At 45.7% G+C, this 24084-nt stretch overlaps 2 protein-coding genes across 6 annotated transcripts in view; both read right to left on the bottom strand.

The window, feature by feature from the left end:
- The window catches only part of GOLGA3 (golgin A3), an 80732-nt gene that overhangs the window by 15506 nt on the left and 41142 nt on the right, over positions 1 to 24084 (bottom strand). For all 5 annotated transcript variants that reach the window (XM_037817005.1, XM_037817009.1, XM_037817008.1 and 2 more), the window contains exons 10-15: positions 10953 to 11114; positions 10199 to 10567; positions 7952 to 8029; positions 6848 to 7111; positions 5221 to 5315; positions 3814 to 4030 (exon numbers count right to left, since the gene is read on the bottom strand). In XM_037817005.1, coding sequence (XP_037672933.1) covers positions 3814 to 4030; positions 5221 to 5315; positions 6848 to 7111; positions 7952 to 8029; positions 10199 to 10567; positions 10953 to 11114 — 1185 coding nt within the window. The remainder of the gene's footprint in view (positions 1 to 3813; positions 4031 to 5220; positions 5316 to 6847; positions 7112 to 7951; positions 8030 to 10198; positions 10568 to 10952; positions 11115 to 24084) is intronic.
- LOC119519401 (annexin A2-like) lies at positions 16728 to 18099 on the bottom strand. The gene has a single exon (XM_037817014.1). It carries the CDS (start codon positions 18044 to 18046, stop codon positions 17510 to 17512), a length of 537 nt encoding a protein of 178 aa, XP_037672942.1. The 5' UTR covers positions 18047 to 18099; the 3' UTR covers positions 16728 to 17509.

Genomic DNA, 24084 nt, shown 5'->3' with positions numbered 1-24084 from the left:
TTCTTATGTTTAGGCCATTGATCCATTTGAATTAATTTTTGTATGGTGAGAAGTAGGGGTCCACCTTTATTCTTTCATATATGGATTTCCTGTTGTCCCAGCACCATTTAAAGAACAGACTGTTCTTTCCGTATTGAATGGAGTAGGCCCCCTTGTGAAAAATCAACTAGCCAAAGATGTGTGGATTCAACTCTGGACTCTCAATTCTGTTCTGTCCGTCTATATGTCTATCCTTATCCCAGTACCACACTGTTCTCATTACTATAGATTTGTAGTAAGCTTTGAAGTCAGGAAGTGTGTGCCCTCCAAGATGGATTTAGATTCCCAGGGCCCTTTGCAATTCCTTATGAATTTTAGGATCAGCTTTTCCAGTTTTGCTAAAAAAAAAAAAAAAATGCTGCTGGAATTTTGATAGGGATTGCATTGAATTTGTGGATCACTTTAGGCAGGACTGACATCTTAACAATATTAAGTCTTTCAGTTCATGAACATGGGATGCCTTTCATTTACTTAGGTCTTCTTTAATTTCTTTCAGCAATGATTTGTAGTTTTCAATGTACAAGTTTTGTACTTTCTTGGTTAAATGTATTCCTAGGTATTCTTTTAGATACTATTGTAAATGGAATTGATTTCTTGCTGTCCTTTTCAGATTATTCATTACTGTTGTAAAGGAAACTGACTTCTGCATGTTTATCTTGTATCCTGCAACTTTACTGAATTCCCTCATTAGTGCTAGTAGCTTTCTTGTGTATTCTTTCAGATTTTCTCTATTTAGGGTCATGTCATCCGAAAATACGGATAAGTTCATTCTTCCTTTCCAATTTGGATGCATTTTATTTCTTTCTCTTGTCTGATTGCTCTTGATAGAAGTTCCAGTTCAATGCTGAATAGCAGTGGTGACAGGGGGCATCCCCGTCTTGTTCCCGATCTTACTTTCAGTCTTTCACCACTGAGTAAGATATCTGCTGTGGTTTTTTTCCTAAATGCCCTTTATCATATTGAGAAAGTTCCCTTCTACACCTAGATTTCTGAGTGTTTTTATCTTAAAAGGATGTTGGCTATTGTCAAATGTCCTTTCTGTCTCAACTGAGATGATCATGTGTTTTTTTTCTGCTTTATTCTATCAATTTGGTGAATTACTTTGATTGACTTTCTTATGTTGAACCAGCCTTTCATTCCTGGATAAAATCCCACTTGGATGATCTTTTTAATGTGTAATGTTGGTTTTGGCTTCACAGTATTCTGTTGAGGATTTTTGCATTTATAGTCATGAGGGTTTTTAGTCTGTAATTCTTTTCTTGTGCTGTGTTCATCTGGCTCTGGTTTCAGGGTAATGGGGGCCTCACAAAATGAACTAGGAAGTGTTCCCTCCTCTTCTTTTTTTGGCAGAGTTTGGGAAAGACTGGTCTTAAATCCTTCTGTGTTTGGTAGAATTCAGCAGTGAAACCATCCAGACCTGGACTTTTCTCTGTTGGGATGTTTTGGATTACTGATCCAACCTCTTTACTTGTTACAGGAGCCGGAGCCAACAGAGATGCTTAGAGATGCTTGGAGATGCAGACAGAAGGACATCTGGAGATGCTAAGCTAAGAGATGAAGCCCAGAATTTGCCCTGGAGAAGCTAAGAGAGGATCCCCAGACACTTAGAGAGAAGAAAGGATGCACAGGAGCTGAGAGAGAGGAGCAATACAAAAGCCCAGAGAGATTCTGGAGAAAGCCATTTTGACATGCAACCCAGGAGCAAAGGGCCAACAGACACCAGCCACGTGCCTTCCCAGCCAACAGAAGTGTCAGACGCCATCAGCCATTCTTCAGTGAAGAGATCCTCTTGTTGATGCCTTAGTTTGGATACTTTTATGGCCTCAGAACCAGGAATTTGTAACCTAATAAATCCCCTTTATAAAAGCCAATCTATTTCTGGTATCCTGCGTAACGGCAGCTCTAGCAAACGGGAACACCGGCTATTCAGTAAAGTCTTCACTCTTCTGGCTCCTTGACCCACTGTGTTCTAGTTTGCTAATGCTGCCAGAATGCAAAACACCAGAGATGGATTGGCTTTTTAAATGGGGGTTTATTTGGTTACACAGTTACAGTCTTAAGGCCATAAAGTGTCCAAGGTAACACATCAGCAATCGGGTACCTTCACTGGAGGATGGTCACTGGTGTCTGGAAAACCTCTGTTAGCTGGGAAGGCACGTGGCTGGCGTGTGCAGTTCCTCAAAAATGTCACTCTTAGTTGCACTTGGGGTATCTGTCCTCTCTTAGCTTCTCCAGAGCAAGAGTCGACTTCCAATGGCCGTCTTCAAAATGTCTCCATCTGCAGCTCCTGTGCTTTCTTCAAAGTGTCCCTCTTGGCTGTAGCTCCTCTTCGAAATGTCACTCACAGCTGCACTGAGTTCCCTCTGCCCGTGAGCTCATTTATATGGCTCCACCGATCAAGGCCCACCCTGAATGGGTGGGGCCACGCCTCCATGGAAATATCTCATCAGTTATCACCTACAGTTGGGTGGGGCACATTTCCATGCAAACAACCTAATCCAAACGTTCCAACTTAATACCCACTAATATGTCTGCCCCACAAGATTGCATCAAGGAATATGGCTTTTTCTGGGGGACATAATACATTCACACACCCCAACCAGCTCATGAGCTCTTCCACACCCAGCCCTGACCAGACATGGCCAGTGCATCTCAGAAACATCTCGCACTGTCCCCCCCTTTTTTTTATTCATTTTTATTGAGACATATTCATATACCATGCAGTCATACAAAGCATATATTCAGTTGTTCAAAGTACCATTATATAGTTGTGCGTTCATCACCAAAATTAATTTTTGAACACTTTTTCATTACCATACACACAAAAGTAATAAGAATAAAAGTTAAAGTGAAAAAGAACAATTAAAGTTAAAAAAAACACTGGGTGTTTTTTTTTTTTGCCCCCATTTTTCTACTCATTCATCCATACACTGGGCAAAGGGGAGTTGCACTGTCCCCTCTTGATTTCTATTGTTCTATCTCAATCTTGGTTCTCATCGTCTCTCAACTACTGCAACAGAATTCACCTGTCCCCGCCCTCTCTTGACCCAGGCTGCCCTTCACATCACTGCTGATCACTGTCCCACAAAGTGAAGTGCACAGGCCCCATCCCTGAAATCCTCAGGCTGCTGCCGTCACAGGTCTGCGCACCCTCGCACCGCCTCCCAGCCTATACACCAAGACGTTCCCGCTACCACGCCCTGCCACAGCAGAGGCCCGCAGCCGAAAACGCTCTCCCTCTCCTTCTTTCACCCTAGCTCCTCCACACTACTTCAAGATCAGCTCAGACGTGGCCTCCTCTAAGAAGTGTTTCTGGCCTCTGCCAGACACTAGCTCCTGAAGCCTTGCAAGCCCTGCCCACGCTTCTCTGCCAGTGCACGGTCCCTGTGCTTTAGCTGTCTGTCCATGCACAGGCTGCTGCTCACACGGAGAGTGTGGGGAGGCTCACGTGCAAATCCTGAGGCCGCCTCTTCGAAGCCAGGGATCCGATTTCTTTGAGCCAAGAGTCCTCCACCAAAAACAAGGTTAATACCACACACTTCATCGGTTTTATAAGGATGAACTGAAGTGAAATGCATAAACCATTGAAATTCTTGGCTGTTACTGATACCCAACTGGTTTTTTTAAGAGAAATGCTACCTACGCTCACTAGTTCCGCCTTTTATTTTCCTAAGCCCTTCATAAGGGCTTTAGAGGCAGAAATGTTTACCCGGTGTCACTTCCCAACACCCACATTCTCCCGGACTCTGGCCAGGACGCCCGCTGTTCACCTACACGTAGAGTGAGGCTGCTGCTGCCGTCCGCGACCTGGGCTCGGAGCCTGCTCAGCTCAGCTTCCGAGGCCTCCTTGGCACTGAGGGCCTCCTGCAGGCGGCGGCTGAGGAGGCCCACAGCGTTTTCGTAGGCTTTGTGCTTGGTCTTCATCTCCTTCTGTGCACTGGTCAAGTCCGAGCCCAGACATTTCATCCTTTGCTTCTGTTCGGTGATGGCCCTAAGACATTGTGAAGGAAAAGAAATACAGAAAGAAATTCAAAGTTAACCTTCAGTGCAACCCACTCCAGTTTTCTAGTATGCAACATACAAGTAAAAGTAAAACATGTTTTAGAAGTTTGTCCGTATCAGTTCTTTAGCTCCTTCCTCAAGGGTCAGCACACTGGTTTGGATCTTGGGCTTTGAAGACACTGCTTGAGCTCCATACTCTGACTCTCTCCAGCTGCAGAACCCAGGTAAGCTCCTTCCTCTCTCTGAGAATCAGCCTCCCCTTGGGAGGGTTGCTGTGAGATTGAAGGATATGACCCATGGCAGGAGCACACCCCAGGGCCAAGCACATAGCAAAGGCTCCATAAATTTCAACTGTTCTCATTACTAACAGAATCTAATGTTGAATTTGCCTTGTCCTCCTTTTAGAGCTGTTTTAAAACGACTTTGTGAAAGCAGAGAAACAGTTCCTCTTCTACCAAACAAAAAATTTTCAAATATTCTCCTTGAATATCAGCAATATCAAATGAAGTCATATTCATTAATGAATCCTCCATTAATAGATGATAAAAGCAAGGCAGTTTCGGATATGCCATTTGGGTAAAGAAGCCCCTAAAGGAGGATGTGTACATGTGTGTGTGCATGTGTGCACTTGTACAGATGTCTGTGTGAATGTTAGGTGTGTCATTTATGTTTGCAGAAGCATGAAATGGGTAGGGTGAGATAAATACCCAACTCCTGACCCTGCTCTGGGAGCTGGGACTGGGGGCAAGATGGGGGAGGGGGATGGGAGGAACACAATGTTGCAACAAGTGTGCAGTACAAAAAGCCAAATGAAAATGAAGGCAAAGGGGGGCTTTCCACTTAAGAGGATGCTTTAGCAAAGTTCCTTATAAACTATGGGATTATTTTGTGGAGCAAGTGACCAGCAAATCACAATGGAATAAATTTTCTATTTTTAAATTTGGAATTTAACATACTAGGCCTTCTTTAAGTAGGCCACGCACATCACAACTCCTCAGCAGAGTTTCCAAGCGCCATGACGACACTATGGTGATTTTAATCTGGGTGTCCTCTGGGGGCATTCTCAGCCTTAAGTGTCTCCTTTGCAGATATTAACTCAGGAGTGCGAGCGTTTGCAGCCTGGCCCGGGACACAGCCCCGGCTCCTGCCAGACCAGCCCACGGGAAGCGGCAGACTTACTTCCTGGCTTCTTGCTGCAGTTCTTCTATCTGTCTCTTTAACGCCTCATTCGCCTCTGTAAGAGTGGTCATCTGCTCTTTATCAAACTGCAAAGACTTCAAGAAGAAGAGAGGAAAACATAGCGTGAGAAGTCACACCAACGCCCTCATGCTGCCGCCTGACCCGCAGCGATGCGTCGGGCCTGAAGAAGCCCGTGACGAGGCACCTGTCCTTACTCTACGTCAGCGTGTCCACGTCAGAGGCGTTTCGAGCCACCGCAGGCCCAGAGCACCAGGAGGGCTCCGTGGGGAAGGCGGCACCCCCACCCCTCCTGCTGCCCCCCGTGACCCGCCTGGCAGCTCGCCCAGGGCCCTCCGTCCAGGGGCCCCCTCGGCACTTCGGGTGCCGTGTGCTCTCAGCTGTGCAAGTGGCTGCACTGTGCCTCCTCCTAGCCTCTCATTTCCCTCTTCGTGGTGTGTTCCATTTCTGTATGAGTCACAGACAAGCTGGGAGAGTGGGGGCAGCCCCAGAGGCCAGTGTGCTGCCCAGGCCCAGCGCCTACCCCTCTAACTCCACCCCCGCCAGCTCTGCTCTCGTCAAGGTCCCCAGAGCCCGCCGCTGGACAGCCCCTGGGCTGACCTCACTCCATTCTCCTGCACGAGGCACAGAGATGACCATTTGCTCCTTGGTGAGCCACTTCCCACCTCCATGACCCCCCAGCCTGTTCTCCAGCACCCAGGCCTCTTGCAGGAGGCTCCCCCTGGTCCAGCTCAGCATCGGCCTCTGCTCTGCCCACACCTTCCTGTGAGTGACAGCACCATCCCCAACGCTCTTAACTCAGCCTGGGCAGAAAGACCTCCAGCCCCGTCCTCCCGTCTCGGGCCAGACATGTGGGTGCATCTCCTGGCCCTCTCACAGACTTCTGAAATGTGGCCTTCAAGACGGGGCTCTCAATCTAATACCCTGCTTGCCATCCCTCAGAGTTGACTGTTCTCCCCAATTCCTACCTCTGAGCTGAGGGCACTCTTTCCTGGGTGTCCTGCATGAAACCCGCCCGTCTCTGAGCACCGGGCCCTCTCCCGTCACCCCACGGTCTACGCTGTCACCCCCTCTCTCAGCTGACGGATCAGACCACCTCCTGACCGGCTCGATTCCTGCCCCACAACCCACGGTGACCTCTCAACAAGCCAATCGGATCACATTGTGCCTGGCGTGCACCTTCACCAGCCTCCACTGCACTCTGCTGACGGCTCACGCTGGCCTCCCGCCCAGCCTTCCACCTGGGGCTCTGCACCACACCTCAGGCCCCCCTTGCCCTTCCTCGACACGGGGTCCACCCCCTGGCTGCTCTTGTATGGAGACCCTTTCCCAGCTTTCTACATGGCTGGTGGATGCCTCTTGGTTCCATTCTCAACCAAAGGCCACTTCCACTGAGCGCCCCAGGGAGAGCTCTCAGGCTGCTCTATGTACACCTCCCTGTCTACTTCCTTCAGGGCAACGTCTCCTTTATTTCTCTGTCTCCTCACCTGGCTGCTTCCCTCACTAGGATGTGCACTGCATGAGGGGAAGGACCATCTAAAGGGCCCTTGCTGGACTGGAGTGAGCCTTCAACAGCAAACTAAGTCCACCCAGGCATGGCTTCCCCAACCTGTAACTGCGCCTCCATCTCGTCACGCTCCTTCTGCACCGACTGGAGGTGCCCTTCAAGGCCGGCCATCTGCTGATGCACCCGTGAGACTTCCTTCTGCAGCTGGGAGTGCTCCACCTCCACAGACTTCCTTTCACCTTGCAGTTTAATCAGCTCTTGCCTCAGCTCCTTCACCTCCAAGTCCAGCCTTTTCTTGGTAGCTTTCAGCTCACTGATGAGCTGGTCTTTGGAGGTAGCATCCCGCCGGTAAGCTTCCACCATCACCTGTGCAGACAGAACAACTACGGTGAGCTGGAACAGAAACGTTTGCTTCAGCCGTTTCCCCCACTATCTAGGTCTAACCTACCAAGTTTCATCAGATCTAAGACACGGTTATTTTATGCTCACTACTGCTTCCACCTAAACCACGCCACCATCCCCAACAGGAGCCTGGTGTAACAGGCGAAGCAGTCACATCAGCCTCCTGCTGGCTCACATATTCCTGGGAATCTGGTAACTTCCGTCTTCGGGTGCACTGCCTGGCTTCAGACAGGTAACCCTCTTGCTTGCATTTCAGTAATAAAATACACCACTCAGTTACTCTGGGGATCATCCTTTCTCAGATTCCTTAAAGTGCTTGACTGATGTTTTGCAAGAAAATATGGAACTGCAGTCATTCTTCCAACAATAAATATTTGTTTCACTTCTATCAAATTTACATTCCATGCCTTTCTGCATACCTGTAATGTGTTTCAAAGCTGAGCCATGAGGTAAATTTCCCAAAGGCATTTTAAGCAGAAAACTCAACCTGTGCACAATTCTCTGACGTGACGACGATGCGGGCGTCCACAGACGCCTGTGAGTGTGGGCAGTGACCGCTGCGGCTCGGCTGACCTCGATCGCAGCGTGCCACCACCACTGCACACACACTCTGGCTGCGGAGAAACTGAACGGGGTGCAGGCGACACAGCCTGGGATCAGTGAGGTGCCTGGCACGGAACTATCATGATCCCCAAGGCTACATTCTTCTCGATCAGCTTTGTTCTACTGCAGCATTTATACTGTGAAGGATTTCTCCTCACACACTGGTTTCACGTGAAGAAAACCAACCACGAGCACTTATACCTTCTGTTGAAGAAACTGCTCCTTGACTCTCTGCGTCTGCCTCTTCAGGGTGGCAGTTTCCTGCTGCATGTGCTCCACCTGCGAGGGACATGGCACAGCACGTGATGCGAGACGGTTCCCGAGGGACACTGCACCCGGAAGCCGTTCCCAGCATCAGCACAACAGCCGCTGCCTGGCAGAGTTTACGCTTGGAGGACTGACCGCCTCTAAGGAGCACGCGGCGTGACAAGGGCACCTGGCCCCTCGCTCTTGCCACTCAAAAGAATGAGGACAGAGACTGGGGGTGCGAGAGGGAAGGTGAAGGGGGAGCGGTCAAGGCAAGGGGGCCCCAGGCCTGAGCTCAGCAGCCCAAAGTAAACACCTCGTGTTTGCAGGCCTGGTGGTCTCTGCTGCAACTTCTCAATTCAGCCCACCCCGTGTGGAGGAAATGAGCCTGGTCGTGCTCCCCTAAAGCTTCGTTTATGAAGCCAGGTGGCAGGTGGGTCCGTGGCCATGGCCTGCTGACCCCAGCTCTACGTCCTCGCAGCCCTGTCTGGCCAGAGGACGGCCCCGTCGGGCACCCGGGGAGCCGGTCAGGAGTGCTGGCCACAGACCAGAGCCTGCCCTGACAAGATCGGGATGCAGGAAGACAGAGCATTTGGGAAATGCCGCACTAGCTCATTATAGTTCATTATTATTAAAAATTAATAAACTGAAATAAAACAAAACAGGTGGCTATAACAGACACAAGAGCTCTCGTGGGCCTCAGTGTGGAAAGCCTCAGTGGAGACTCGCACGAGGCTCCACATGGTATCGTGCAGACAGCATATTTATGTGAGAACAGTATTCAGAAGCTCGAACGAGCAGTGTTCAGGATACAATGGCTTGGCGCATGAATATCTGTGTCATTGTCATTAGAGATGGGACAGACTACCAAGGCCCCGGGTTTTATAGGCTTGAATGACTCATCCTCCTACTCCGGGACATACACCACCCAAGCTCTAATGATCCCGGTGGATGCAGTCAGGAAATAAACCGTTTTTCCCTAAGATACAGAGAGCGGGTTCAGGCGTCTCCTTCATGAACGCCCCACGCAAGGAAGGGGAAGGCTTGAGGCATAGTGTGGGGCAGGCCCAGGGACAGGGCCTCGGAGAAGCCTGGGGACGGTGCTGGCACGGTCAGGGCCCCACAGGTTGTGACTGAGGCCGGCTCCATCTCCCATGGCCCACCTGAGGCTGGGCCGCCCCGAGTGAGGACAGCAGACTGCGGGGTGGGAAGAAACTTCCCAGTGAGCCAGGCACCACCCCAGCCCTGACTCAGCCCTCAGGGAACACATCTTCAGCCAAGCGCACCCCGGAGCCTAGTTAGAACAAAGCAGGTCAAGTTCAAATCTCACTTTCAGAGTTTTCCAAGTCTCAAGGAAGCTAAGTCAGTAATACCAAACTGAAATTCAGCAAAAGAATCCTCACAATTCAACTCCCCTTCTGCACATAAATCCACTGTGTCAGCAAGGATTTGCTTTGGTGCATCTATCCTAGGAATTAATTGAGTGCAAGTCAATGTCTGAATAAAAAGGCAGCCTCGTTTTATTTTGCTTTGCCAAAGGGAAACCATGGACCTGATTTCACATTGTCCATGAGACCTAGAAGGTGGGATTTAAGGACTTTATTCCCTCCTGATGCTAACTCCACACACCGCACACCATTCGTTAGTGGTTTTATTCACCCTTTCATGATGTGCCCTGAGCCATGTTCGCAGGCCTGGGACTGGCAGACACGGGGCCGGGCCATCCTCTCCCCAGGCCTGCTCACCACCCCACCGTGTTGGGCCTCGCAGCGGGACGGGGCCAGTGACTCCCTTCTGCACGTGTCAACACCAAGGCAATGAGGCGCAAAGAGAGGGTGGCAAAGGGAAGGAAAAGCCAAGACGCTCATGTGTACTCAAGTAACATGAGGAATATGCAGCTCTTCCTACATCTGAACTCTAAGTTACATGGGAGCAAAAACTTGTCTTGCTTGGTGGACTTCTCCCAAAAGCCCAGGAGAGCTCGGGTCACAGCTCAGGCGGGGTGGGGACGGGGGCATGCTGGGAGGAGCACACTGCTGGCCTACCGGCTTCCCTGCCCCATGGGGATGCACCCAGGAGCATTCTCCTGCGGTGTTTACGGACATGCACAAAACACATGTCCCTAGAGACGACCCAACATTCGGCATCCATTCTTTCACATACAATCTTGATACATAACAAAATGACAGCAAATCACATTACCTGGCTGGACTTTACAGCCAATTCTTGTCTTAACTGCTCTAAAGTTTCCGACGTTTCCTCAGCACCCTCTTCCAGGAGTTTCGCTCCCCTATCAAGTTCCTCCTTGCTGCTCTTGGCCGCTTGCAGAGCCACCTCCAAGACGATCTTCTCATTCTGCAGGAAGTGGATCGCATCGTCCTTGGAGGCGGCCTCCCCCTGCAGCTCCTCCAGCCGTGCCTGCAGCTCGTCGTAGTGTGTCTGCAGGTCGCTGAGGGACTGCTCCCGGGTCTGCAAGACCTCCTGGGTCACGGTGAGCTGCTTCATCAGCTCCAGGTGCTCCTGCTGCAAAGCTTCCAGCTGCTGGTCTCGCTGATGCAATGCCAACTTTACCTGAAAAAGGAGTTAAATTCAAGATGGCTGCTTCTGAATGAGAATTCCACCCCTCTCCAAGAACTTAGTTTTCCTTGTTCAGTTTTAAATGAAATTAATGGATGCTTTGCAAGTCTTTTTTAATTCAAAATTTTGGTGTAGAAGGAATGAATGCCCTGTGACTATTATACATTAGCAAGGTGTGCCGTGGCAGCCGAGCATGGGGATGAGACCGTTAAAGAGAATCAGACAACCCAAAACAGAGCCCTGCCGGCCCAGCCTCACGCAGGAGAAGCTGCCAGGCGGCCTGTGCACAGCATGGGGACAGGTGTGGGCAAGGCTCGGACCCAGCCCTGACAGAGGAGGGCCCGTGAGCTCCCGTCTCATCCACAACTGCAACCCTCACCTGCTCCAGCTGCTGCTCCAGGGACGCCGCGGAGTCAGCCATTTTCTGCAGCTGCTCCTTCTCGTCCTCAAACTGCTCCAGCTTCCTCTGGAGGTCCTCTTCCACCATCGTCTTGGCCTCTTGAATCTGAACAAAGGCAGCTTCCTGGTCCAACATGTCGGCCTAGGCCCAGAAAACAAAGCAGTTTTCATAAGAGCAAGATAACCTGCTTGGGCGCAGCGGACCGTGCGTGCCTAACAATTCAAGGAACACCTCTGTCGCTGGTGAGAGGGTCCCACGTCCACACCAGAACCAGTCCATGGACTTCAGACTGCAGACGATGGAAGCCTGGTGGGACTGTCCACTGCCCAAAAGACAGAGGCCTGTCGTGCAAGGTGCCTCGTGGTGGGCTCGGCCTGTTCCTCTGTGCACAGTTCCTCTCTATGATACATGGGTCTGGCTGAAGGAAAAGGGTTCAAAAGGTATTGTTTTCATTTTTCTGGCAGGGGACCTGTAACCATTAGCTAGGGGGAGAATGAAGCAAATTTACTCATTTCTAATTATACAGAATTCACTATTTTTCTTCCCAAAGAAACAGGCTTGCCTAGGGTACGTCCCTGGGCCTCGGAGCAGCCACCCAAGAGTTTTGGTCTTTAAGTGACTAAACCACAGACAGGGGCAATGTTGGCCACTCAGGACACTGTGCCTGGGCTGAGGACCACAAGCGGGAGGCGGTGTCGGCACCTGAGGAGACCCGGGGGCTGAGGTGGGAGAGGGCCAGACAGCACCACTTGGACCGCACGGGCGGCTCTGGACAGCGGCCTGCAAGGGACACTGCCAGGCCAGGCTGCTGGGCACTAGGGCTCCTGGGGGCTGTGAACCAGGGCTCGAGAGGAACCATTAAAGAAATTACTTTCATTCACCAGAGGAAAGACACTGGGGGCCTGAGACGCTCTCATATATTCAGTCTCCATACAGAAGAGCAAAAGCTAGGCAATAATGAGAACAGGGATCACGAAAACCAGCCGAGGGGGCGCTGCGCCTCGTGTGGGCCTCCCTGGCACCAATTCACAAAGGAGGAAACGGGGGCCCAGAGCGGGGAGCACCCTGTGGAGTCCCACAAAAAGGAGGCAAGGGTCAGCATCGCGTCCTCTGCAGGTGAGCGCCTGAAGAAAGAACACGTCCACACCACGGCCCGTTCGCACGGGGAGACGTGGACACCAGGGCAGCCAAGGGGCATGGGCGGGAGGCGCTGCTGGTGGTGGCGAACATGAAGATGAGCTCTTAGCATGACCCTCCTAGGCAGTGGATACTGGAGAACAATCATTCCCTTTCATGGAACTACCTCTTGATGCCATTCGGTAAAACAAAATAAGAGACTGGAGAATCATGGTAAAAATATGGCATTCCTTACATTTAAAAAAAAAATTTCAGTTTTTTTTTTAATTAGAGAAGTTGTAGGTTTCCAGAAAAATGAGACAGAATATATAGCGTTCCCCACAGAACCACCCAGTCACAGTTTTCCCTATTAACACTCTGCATTAGTGTGGTACCGCTGCCGTGATTGTTCAAACACTCTTCTAATACTCACTATCGCTTACGTTAGGGTTCACCGTGTTGCACAGTCCCATGCTTTTTAAAGTTTATTCTAGGACCATGTCTACAATCTAAGAATTCACCGTTTAACCCCATTCAAATGTGTGACTCAGGGCTGGCAATTACACTCACAACGCTGTGCTACCATCACCTCCACCCATCACCAAACAGAAACGCCGCTCCCGTTTCCCACCCCACCCCGGCCTCTGCAGACCGTATTCTACTTTCTGACTCAATGAATTTGCTAATTAGAATTATTTCTATCAGTGAGATCAAACAATATTTTTCCATTTGTGTCTGGCTTATCTCACTCAACGTAATGTCTTTAAGGTTCGCGCATGTTACGGCATGTGTGAGGACTTCCATTCCTTTTTTATGGGTGAATAGTCCACTGTATGTAAATACCACACTTGTCTATCCATTCATCTGTTGACGGACATGGGTTGCTTCTGTCTTCTGGCAATTGTGAATAATGCTGCCAAGAACATCGGAGTGCCAGTATCTGTTCGAGTCCCTGCTTTCAGTTCTTCTGGGTATGTGCCTAGAAGTGGGACTGCCAGGTCATATGGTGATTCTAGACTTAACCTTCTGAGGAACCATGAAACTGACTTCCATGGCAGCAGCACCATTTTACCGTCCCCTCCAAAAATGTATGAGTGTTCCAAGCTCATCACCACTCTCCAAAATTTACTTTCTGTTTTTAAAATAGTCACCATCCTAGTGGGTATGAAATACTGTTTTATGCTTTGATGTGCATTTCCATAACGGCTAATGATGCTGAATATCTTTTCATTTGCTTACTGACCATTTCAATATCTTCTGTGGAGAAATGTCTATTCACATCTTTGCTCATTTTTTATTGCGTTGTCTTTTTAATGTATGATTTCTTTGTGTATTCTTGACATTAAATCCTTATAGTAAACGTGGGTGTTAAATATTTTCTCCATTCTATACATTGTTGACTTACTTCCATGATGAAGCCCTTTCATTCACAGAAGTTTTAATTTTGATGAAGTCCTATTTATCTCATGTTTCTTTTGTTCCTTGTGCTTTTGTTGTGTTCTCTAAGAAAATATTGCCAAAACAAGATCCTGAAGTTGCCTCCCCATGTGTTCTTCTAAGAGCCTTATGGTTCTGGTTCTTGCACATGGGTCTTTGATCTATTTTGAGTTGATTTTTGTATATGATGTAAGGAATGGGTCCGTTTTGATTCTTTTGTGTATGGATATCCAGTTTTCCCAGCATCATTTGTTGAAGAGACTATTTCTTTCCCATTGAGTGGACTTGACACCCTTGTAAAAAATCAACTGTCTATAGATGAGAGGGTCTATTTCTGAACTCTCAATTCTATTCCATTGTTCTCTCTATCTGTCCTAGTACCAGTACCAAGTTGTTTTGATTTCTGTAGCTTAGTAGTATGTTTTAAAATCAGGAAGTGTGACTCTTCCAACTTTGTTCTTTTACAAGATGGTCTTGGCTATTCGGGGTCCTTAACCTTTCCACATAAATCCGGTAATTGGTTTCTCCATTTCTGGAGAGGAGGGTGTTAGAATTTTGATTGAGATTGCATTGAATTTGTAATTCGCTTTGGGTAGAGTTGACAACTTCATATTTAGCCTCCCAATCCAAGAACAGAGACTGCCCTTCCATTTATTTAGACTTTGATTTCTTTCAGCAATGCTTTGTAGTTTTCCATGTACAAGTACTTTACATCCTTGGTTAAATCTATTCCTAGATATTTGACTCCTTTAGTTGCCATTGTAAATGGAATTTTTCATTTATTTCCTCCTCAGATTGCTCATTACTAGTGTACAGAAGCTCTACTGATTTCTGCGTGTTGATCTTGTGTCCTGCCACTTTGCTGAGCTCATTTATTAGCTCTGGTAGTTTTGTTGTAGATTTTTCAGGACTTTCTAAATATAGGATCATGCCATCTGCAAACAGAAAATTTTACTTCTTCCTGTCCAGTTTGAATGTCTTTTATTCAATCTTGCCTTATTGCTCTGACTAGAACTTCCAGTACGGTAGTGAATAACAGCGGTGACAGTGGGTGTTCTTGTCTTGTTCCAGATCTGAGAGAGACAGCTTTCAGTCTTTCACCATTGAGAACGATGTTAGCAGTGGGTTTTTCACATATGCCCTTTATCATGGTAAGGAAGTTTCTACTCACAATTTTCTGAGTGTTTTTATCAAGAAGAGATGCAGGATTTTGTTAAATGCCTTTTCTGAATCAATTGAAAAGACATGTGGTTTTTCCCCATCATTCTATTAACATGATGTATGACTTTAATTGATTTTCTTGTGTTGAACCACCCTTGCATAACTGGGATAATCCCATTTGTTCATGCTGTAGCATTATTTTAATGTGCTGTTGGATTCGGTTTGCTGGTATTTTTTTTGAACATTTTTGCATCTATATTCATAAGGGATATTCATCTGTCATTTTCTTTTCTTGTACTATCTTCACCTGCCTTTAGTATTTGGAGGATGATGACCTCATAAAATGAGCAATGCTGGTTCTCTCATCTTCAATTTTTTTGGCGGAGTTTGAGCAGGATTCATCTTAATTCTTCTTGGATGGTAAAATTCCCCAGTGGAGTCATCCAGTTCTGGGCTTTTCTTTGTTGGGAGGTTTTCAATGACTGATTCAATCTCTTTATTAGTAATTGGTTTGTTGAGATCTTCTTTTGAGTCAGCGTAGGTGGTTTGTGTGTTTCTAGGAATTTGTCCTTTTCACCTAGGTTACCTAATTTGTTGATGTACAGTTGTTCATAGTATCCTCTTATAATCCTTTTTATTTCTGTGGGGTCAGTAATAATTTCCAGCCTTTCATTTTGATTTTAGTTATTTGTGTTTTCTCTTTTTTCTTTGTCAGTTTAGCTAAAAGTTGTTGATTGTATTACTCTTTTCTATGAAACAGTATTTAGTTTTGTTCATTGACTCTATTGGTTTTTCTTATTCTCTATTTCATTTATCTGCACTCTTATCTTTGCTATTTCCCTTTTTCTGCTCATATTGGATTTAGGTGGCTCTTCTTTTTCTTGATCCTCCAGTTGTGAAGTTATGTTTCCAATTTGAGATCCTGCCTCTTTTTTCATTTAAGTGTTTGGAACTAGAAATTTCCCTCTTGGCATTGCTTTTGCTGCACCCCCATGAGTTGTGTTATGTTGTTTTTCTTTCCATTTCCCTGAGATATTTCCTAGTTTCCCTTTAATTTCTTCTTTGACATACTAATTTCTTCTCTGACATATTGTTTAATAAGAGTGTGTTGTTTAATTTCCACATATTTGTGAATTTTCCATTGTGGGTAAAGAATATGCATTGTATGATTTCAGTACTTTTAAATATACAGAGAATTTGTGACCTAATATAAGGTTTGTCCTGGAGAATGACCCATGTGCACTAGAGAATAAAGTGTAAGTTCTGCTGCTATAGGGTGAATATGTGTCTGTTAGGTCTAGTTGATTAATAGTATCATTCAAGTCTTCTATTTCTGTATTTATCTTTGGTTTGGATGTTCTATCCATTATTCAGTGTGGTATACTGAATCTTCTACAATTAATGTAAAACTATTTCTCCATTCAAATCTGTCAATATTTGCTCTATATTTTAGGCGCCTCAGCCATTAGGTGTGCCTATATTTCCAAGTATTATGTGTTCTTGTTGAGCTGATCTCTTTATCAGTATATAGAAACCTTCTTTATCCTCATAACAGTTTTTCACTTAAAGTCTATTTTATTCATATTAGGATAGCTACATCTCTTTTGATTATTTGCATGGTATAATTTTGCCATCCTTTTATCACTTTCAACCTACTTTGGTCTTTGAATTTAAGGCTGACTCCTGTAAATGGCATATGTTTGGGTCACATTTTTTACCCATTCTGCCAATCTCTTTGACTGGAGAGTTTAATCTATTTATACTTAAAGTAATACCACAGGGACTTCAATTCTGACATTTTGCTATTTGGTCTTTGTAAACCTTATACCTTTTTTGCCCATCATTTCTTCCATTAATGCCTACTTCCATGTTTATTTGTTTGGTTTTGTAGTGTACTCTTTGAGTCCCTTTTCATTTCCCTCTTTATAAAAATTTCAGATATTTTCTCTATGGTTACCATGGGGCTTTAAAATTTAACAATCTAAATCTATAACAATAACACTTGATTTGATACAAACTTAATTTGATACCAATTTTTTTTTTCTAAAGTAAAAATTCAGTTTATTCATCTGTTTATGACACAGTACACAAGAGGCTAAGTGTTTCACATCATAGATTTCACTTCCAACTCCTTGGAATGTTCATTCTTTGGCTAAAAGGATAGACTCGGCGGAAAGCCAGGCAACGTTTAGGCCACTAAAATAAGGTAAGGGGACCAATGCTGACATCATCCTCACTGGGATGAGTATAAGAGGCTATTAGCTGCAAGCTGATTTTCTAGAACTCTTAGCTGGAAGCATAGGGGACACCGCGTCTGGATGCTTGTGCCATTTCGGGCTTCAGTTGTCTCCGCCACACAGGTACAGCAGCGCTTTCTGGTAGTCGCCCTTGGTGTCTTGCTGGATGTAGTAGCACAGGGACTTGCCATACTTTCTCTTGAATTCAGACCTAATTTTCAACATGTCCACCTCGCTGCGGGAGACCATGATCCTAATCAGGACCTTGTCCCGAGTCCCCTTGCCCTTCATGGAGTCATACAGCCGATCAGCAAAATACAGAGGCTTGTTCTGAATACACTGAACCAGGTTCAGGAAAGCGTTTTCCAGGTCACCTTTGACCTCCTTCTTGATGCTCTCCAACATGTCATAAGGGCTATAACTCTTGTACCTTTCAAATACTTTCTGGAGGTGACACACACTCTGCTCAGTCATGATGCTGATCCACTTGGGGACATCAGTTCCTCTCCTCTTCACTCCAGCATCGTAGAGATCCCAGGCATCTTGGTCAATCAGTTCATAATCAATGACAGAGCCATCCTCTGCTCATCTACCCTTTGCAAGGGCAACCATCAATTTGCGGAAGTCACCAGATGTGTCGGAAATAATGTCCTTCTCCAGGTCGGTCTTGTACATCTCCTTGTAGACTCTGTTGATTTCCTGCAGCTCCTGGTTGGTCCTTGAGCAGATGATCTCAATGAGGGAGTCCTCGTCTGTCCCCAGACCCTTCATGGAGGCTTTCAGCTCCGAAGCATCATACTGAGCAGGTGTTTTCAACAGGCCCAAAATCACCGCTTCCAGGTGGCCGGATAAGGCTGACTTCAATGAGGATGCGAGTTCCTTTTTGGTCCTTCTCTGGTAGGTGAAGGCAATATCCTGTCTCTGCTCGTTGCTGCGGTTGGTCAAGATGTTGACGATGGTGACCTCATCCACACCTTTGGTTTTGATGGCCGTTTCAATGTTCAGAGCATCCCGTTCAGCATCAAAGTTGGTGTACGCTTTGACTGACCCATATGCACTTGGGGGTGTAGAGTGATCACCCTCCAAGCTGAGCTTGCACAGAATTTCATGAACGGTAGACATTTTGAAAGAAGCTGGGCCGAGCGGCAAGAGCTCCAAGCGTCCCCAGATGCCAAACGCTTGATACCAATTTAACATTAAAAAAAACATATACTGTATATACCTCCATCCCCCCCATCTTTTTATTGTACTTGTTACAAATTATACCTTTATACCTTGTATTCCAAAACAATAGACTCATCATTACTTTTTATGCATTTGTATTTTAGAACCTCTGTTCTGGTTTGCTAGAGCTGCCGTTATGCAAAATACCAGAAATGGACTGGCTTTTATAAAGGAGATTTATTATTTTACAAGTTTACAGTTGTAAGGCCATAAAACCATCCAAACTAAGACATCAACAAGAGGATACCTTCACTGAAGAAAGACCAATGGCGCCCCGAACACCTCTGCCAGCTGAGAAGGCACATGGCTGGTGTCTGCTGCTCCTTTGCTCCAGGGTTCTGGTTTCAAAATAGCTTTCTCCAAAATGTCTCTGGGCTTCTGCCTCTCTTTGCTTCTCTCTCTCAGCTCCTGTGTATCCTTGCTCGTGCTCCCAGGGGCGTTTCTCTCTAAGCATCTGTAGGTCCTCACTTAGCTTCCCCAGGGCAAACTCTGGGCTTCATCTCTTAGCTTAGCATCTCCAGACATCCTTCTCTCAGCATCTCCAAGCATCCAGCTCTGTCAGCTCTTAGCTTCTCCCAGGGGCAAACTCTGGAATATATATCTTAGCTTCTCCCTAAAATGTCTTTCTCAGCTTCTTCTTAGCTCCTTCTCAACATGAGCTCTCTTAAAGGATTTTGGTGATCTAATTAAGACCCACCTGGAATGGGTGGGGTCACATTTCCATGAGAATGACCTAATCAAAGGTCTCACCTACAGTTAGGTGTCTCCAGCCATCTCCATGGAAACATTCAATCAAAGGGTTCCACCCTAATCAAAGACTATAAGTCTGCCCCTAAAGATTACATTAAAGAATGTGGCTTTTGTGAGGACACAAAAGATTCAAACCAGCACAACCTCTAAGAAGTACAAACTGGAGTTACATACCAAAAAATACAATAGTATAACATTTGTAATTACTAGGATGGTTACCTTTACCAGAGGTCCTTATTTCACTATGCTGCTTTGATCCACTGTCTGCTGTCCTTTCTTTCAGTCTGAAGAATTAACTTTAGCATTGCTTGTAGGGCAGGTCTACTGGTGACAAACTCCTGCAGCTTTTGTTTATCTAGGAATGTCTTAATCTCTCCCTCATTTTTGAAAGACAGCCTCTCCAGATTATGAAATTCTTGTCTGGCAACTGTTTTCTTTCAGCACTTTAAATATTTCATCCCAGTGTCTTCCTGCCTCCATGGTTTCCAATGAGAAACTAGGACTTACTTTTATCGGGACTCCCTAGAACATAACACGTTGCTTTTCTTTCATGGCTTTAAGAACTCTCTCCTTGTCCTTGGCATTTGACAGTTTGAATTCTAAGTATCTAGGCCTGGGTCTCTTCAAATTTATCCTGTTTGGGCTTGGTTGGTGTGCTAGTTTGGATATATTATGCCCCGAGAAAAGTCATATTCTTTAATGCAATCTTGTGGGGGCAGAATGATTGGTCTGTTGATTAGGGTGGAACCTCTGATTAAATTATTTCCATGGAGGTGTGGACCCTGACCATTCACAGTGGGTCTTGATTAGTTCACTGCAGTATTTGAGAGAAGCTAAAAGCCTACACAGAACCAGATGCTTGCTGATGCTTGGAGACGCTTGGAGATGCAGACAGAAGGACGTTTGGAGATGCTAAGCTAAGAGACGAAGCCCAGAGTTTGCCCTGGAGAAGCTAAGAGAGGACCCCCAGGGGCTTAGAGAGAAACATCCTGGGAGAAAGAAGTAAGGACACACAGGAGGCGAGAGAGAGGAGCAATACAGAAGCCCAGAGACATTTTGGAGGAAGCCATTTTGAAACACAACCTGGGAGCAAAGGACCAGCAGAAGCCAGCCCTATGCCTTCCCAGCTGACAGAGGTGTTCCAGATGTCACTGGTCTTTCTTCAGCGAAGGCATCCTCTTGTTGATGCCTTAGTTTGGACTCTTCTATGGCCTTAGAGCTGTGACTTGTACCTAGTAAATCCCCTTTATAAAAGCCAATCAATTTCTGGTGTTTTGCATAATGGCAGCTTTGGCAAACCGGAACACATGGGCTTCTTGAAGGTGCATATTCATGCCTTTCATTACATCTGGGAATTTTTCTACCTTTATTTCTTTGAGTATCCCTCTGCCCTTTTCTGTCTTTCCTCTCCTTCTGAGACTCCCATATTAAGTATATTTTTATGCTTGATGGTGTCCCACAGATCTCTTAGGCTTTGTTCACTTTTTAAAATTCTTTTTTCTTTTTGTTCTTCAGACTGAATCATTTCAATTGTCTTGAAGGTTGTGCCAGTTTGAATGTATTGTGTCCCCCAAATGCCATTATCTTTGTGGTCTTGTGGGACAGACGTTTTGGTGCTGGTTAGATTTGCTTGGAATGTGCCCCACCCAGTTGTGGGTGGTGACTTTGGTGGGATACTCCCGTGGAGGTGTGACCCCACCCATTCAGGGTGGGCCTTGATCAGTGGAGCCATATAAAAATGAGCTGGCTCAAGGAGAGGAGACAGAGTGCAGCTGTGAGTGACGTTTTGAAGAAGAGCAAGCTTGCTAGAGAGCAATGTCCTGGGAGAAAGCCATTTTGAAACCAGAACTTTGGAGCAGACGCCAGCCACGTGCCTTCCCAGCTAACAGAGGTTTTCCGGACGCCATTTGCCATCCTCCAGTGAAGGTACCCGATTGCTGATGTGTTACCTTGGACGCTTTGTGGCCTTAAGACTGTAACTGTGTAGTGAAATAAACCCCCTTTTTATAAAAGCCAATCCATCTCTGGTGTTTTGCATTCTGCAGCATTAGCAAACTAGAACAAAGGTCTTTGAGTTCACTGGTTTTTCCTTCTGCCAGCTCCAGTCTACTTTTGAAACCCTCCAGGGAATTCTTCATATCAGTTTGTTGTCTTCAACCTAGCATTTCTCTTTGGCTCCTTATAAAAATGTCTATCTCTTCAATGACATTCTTACATTATTCATTCATTGTTTTCCTGATATCCTTTAGTTCTCTCTCTGAGTTTTCCTTTATTTCCTTGAGCATACTAAGGACCTTTTTTTAAAAGTCTTTGTCTAGTATGTCCAAAGTTTGTTCTTGGTCATAGATGGTTTCTAGATTTTACCTTGTTCCTTTGGATGGATCAGTATTTCCTGTTTCTTTGTTTGCCTTAGAATATTTTGTTGCACACTAAACATTTTCATATTTTAACATGTTAACTCAGGGATTTAGTCCCTGAGCTGTCTGTTCATCAAGTTTGCATCCACCTGGCGATATGACAGAGATTTCCTTGAGTGCCAGGAGCTTGAAAAAAAAAAACAACCAAATAACCCCCAGCAAAAAAAAAATAACCTCTCACAGTCTTTACAGCTTTGGCTGATGGGTCTCCTTCCGAGCTCAGCCTTCCTAAGGACATCAGCCCAAGGCAAAATTAGTGCACAAGGTTCCTCCAGTCTTTTCTGTGCCCATGTCTTGTCCTGAGCTTGTGCTTTCTCATGGCCTTAGGAATCCCCCATTTACAGGAATTCCAACGCCCCCTCCATTGCCTATAAAATAGACTTTCACCTCCTCCCAGATGCTCTATTGTATTCCTTAAAGTAATCCTTTGTCCAAGGCCACTTAGACTTAATTGTTTCTTACACTTCTTTGGCCAACCACAAACGGCTTCTGCCTGCAGGGCAAGTTTTGGGAGGGAGAGCCCAAGGTGAGTTTCTGGGTTCGGTCTTGCATGGCTCCACCTGTTAGACTAGCAGTGATATGCAGGCACCACATTGTGCTGGGGGTTCCTCTGCTCCCTCCAGAACAAGGCCAGGAAGCAGGTGGGGAAGGGCCATCAAGGGTGCCACACACTTCTCCTTCCGTTTCTCAAACTGTGTTTTCTTGATCTTACGCTCACCCAGTTACTGCAACCCTCTTCCTGCTTTCTGGAGTTTTGAGGAAGATAATTCAGCCAGTTTTTACTAGTTGTTCAAAGATACTGTGGGAGAATGGTACCCTGGAGTGTCTTATGTCACCTTCCTGGTCTCCCAATCGAGTCATAGGTTTTTGCTTTGTAGGTTTTGGTTCTGTTTCCTCTAGCCACGCCACTGAAGTATAATTTACATACAATAAAATTCACAAACTTTAAGGATACAAGTTGATGAGTTTTGACAAATATATGTCCCACTGAACCATCGTCATAATCTAGATGTAAACATTCTCACCTCCTTGTAGTTCTCTTGTATCCCTTTGCCAACAGTTATCCATTACCACTCCAAGTCAGGCAACCACTGATGTAGTATCTATCACTACAGATTAGTTTTGCTTGCTCTACAATCTCATGTACATAGAATTATGTGACATCATCACTTACGTTTCATTTATGCTCAACATAATGTCTATGAGAGCCATTTGTTATTGCTGCAATACCATAAACCATAAGAGAACCACAATTTATCCATCTACAGTTTGATGGATGCTTCTGTTGTTTTCACTTTTGGGTACCATGAATAGGACACTGTGAATAGTCATGTGCCAGTCTCTATGGATATATGATTTAATCTCCCTTGGGTAAATAAATAGGAGTAGAATTGCAGGATTATATGTAGCTGTATATTTGCTGCATTTTCTTGATTGGATGCTCACTCAGTTACTGCAAGCCTCTAACCGTTTTCTGGAGATTTGAGGAGATGGATCTCCCAATTTTTGCTAGTTGTTCAAAAATTCTGTGGGGGAACACACCCTGGGGCATCTTAGTCCATCATCTTGGTTGACTGGACTGATTCCTTACATTTTGACTGTAAATATAAGACCTAAATGTAAGTTTGTTTCTCGTGGAAAAAAACATCATTTGTAACTTAAAAAATTTCTTTAAATTATTTTACATTGAGCTCCTGTAACATGATTGACATGATTCTCTCCCATTATCCAAGTCAAATGGCTAGTGTCATCCATAGGAAAGAAGGGGCATGTGCAGCATGAGGAGGCAATAAGAAACCATGCAAGTCACCCAGAAAGCGACAAGTCACTCAGAAGGTGACTTCCTATGTGACTATGGCCAATGACAGAACTGGTCCCAACAACCTCCTTAGCACAGAGCTGTCAACTACAGAATGCCTCAACGTCTTACATCTTGTTTTCTTCTTTACATTTTCCAACAAGCCTATTATGTAGGCTTTATTATCCCCATTTTATAGATAAGGAAAGGAGTTCAGAGAGGTTAAGAAATCATCCAGGGTCTCACAACTAAAAAATAGAACAGGTATTTGGATCCAGGTCTACCATCCTCAGAAGCACTGCGTTCCCCACCACTCAAAACAATGATCATAACCACGTCATATGGGCGGGGGAGGGGGGTTAAAGAGTATGCCAAGGGCTTAGGCGTACCCAGTTATCTGTCACCAGGCCTTGAAAGGCTGCCAGACAGCCTCTCCCCACCCATCCTGTGCCCAGCACTGTCCCCAGTTGGCTCTGACTGACTCCTGAGAGCCCAGGACCAAGAAGGGGTAGGGAGAAGAACAGCTCCCAAGTTGCCAATGCCCACTCAGGGTGATTTCCTGCTCACAGTGAAGGGGAGGAATGGAATCCCACACCAGTGACTGACAAGTATCTATAAAAATATATAATATGTGTAAGATGTGTAAGTCGTCTTTTTTTACATATATTTGTGTGTTTGAAGGGGTGTATGTATTTATGGGTACATATGTTTATGCACACACATGCACACACAGGTGTACCTCCTTTTTTTTGCACTTTGCTTTATTGTGCTCCACAGACACTGAATCATTGTATTTTTTACAAATTAAAGATTTTTGGCAACCCTGCAACCAGGGCTATTTTTCCAACATCACGTGCTCATTTTTGTCTGTTACATTTTGGTAATTCTTGCAATATTTCAAGCTTTTTCATTATTATTATATCTGTTACAGTGACTTGTGATCTGTGTTCCTTGATGTTACTATTCTAACT

This window comes from Choloepus didactylus, chromosome 23 (assembly GCF_015220235.1).
Source record: "Choloepus didactylus isolate mChoDid1 chromosome 23, mChoDid1.pri, whole genome shotgun sequence".
In the NCBI taxonomy this organism is placed as follows: Eukaryota; Metazoa; Chordata; class Mammalia; order Pilosa; family Megalonychidae; genus Choloepus; species Choloepus didactylus.
The sequence above is the reverse complement of the archived record's forward strand: the minus strand, read 5'-3'. Positions and strand labels throughout refer to the sequence as shown.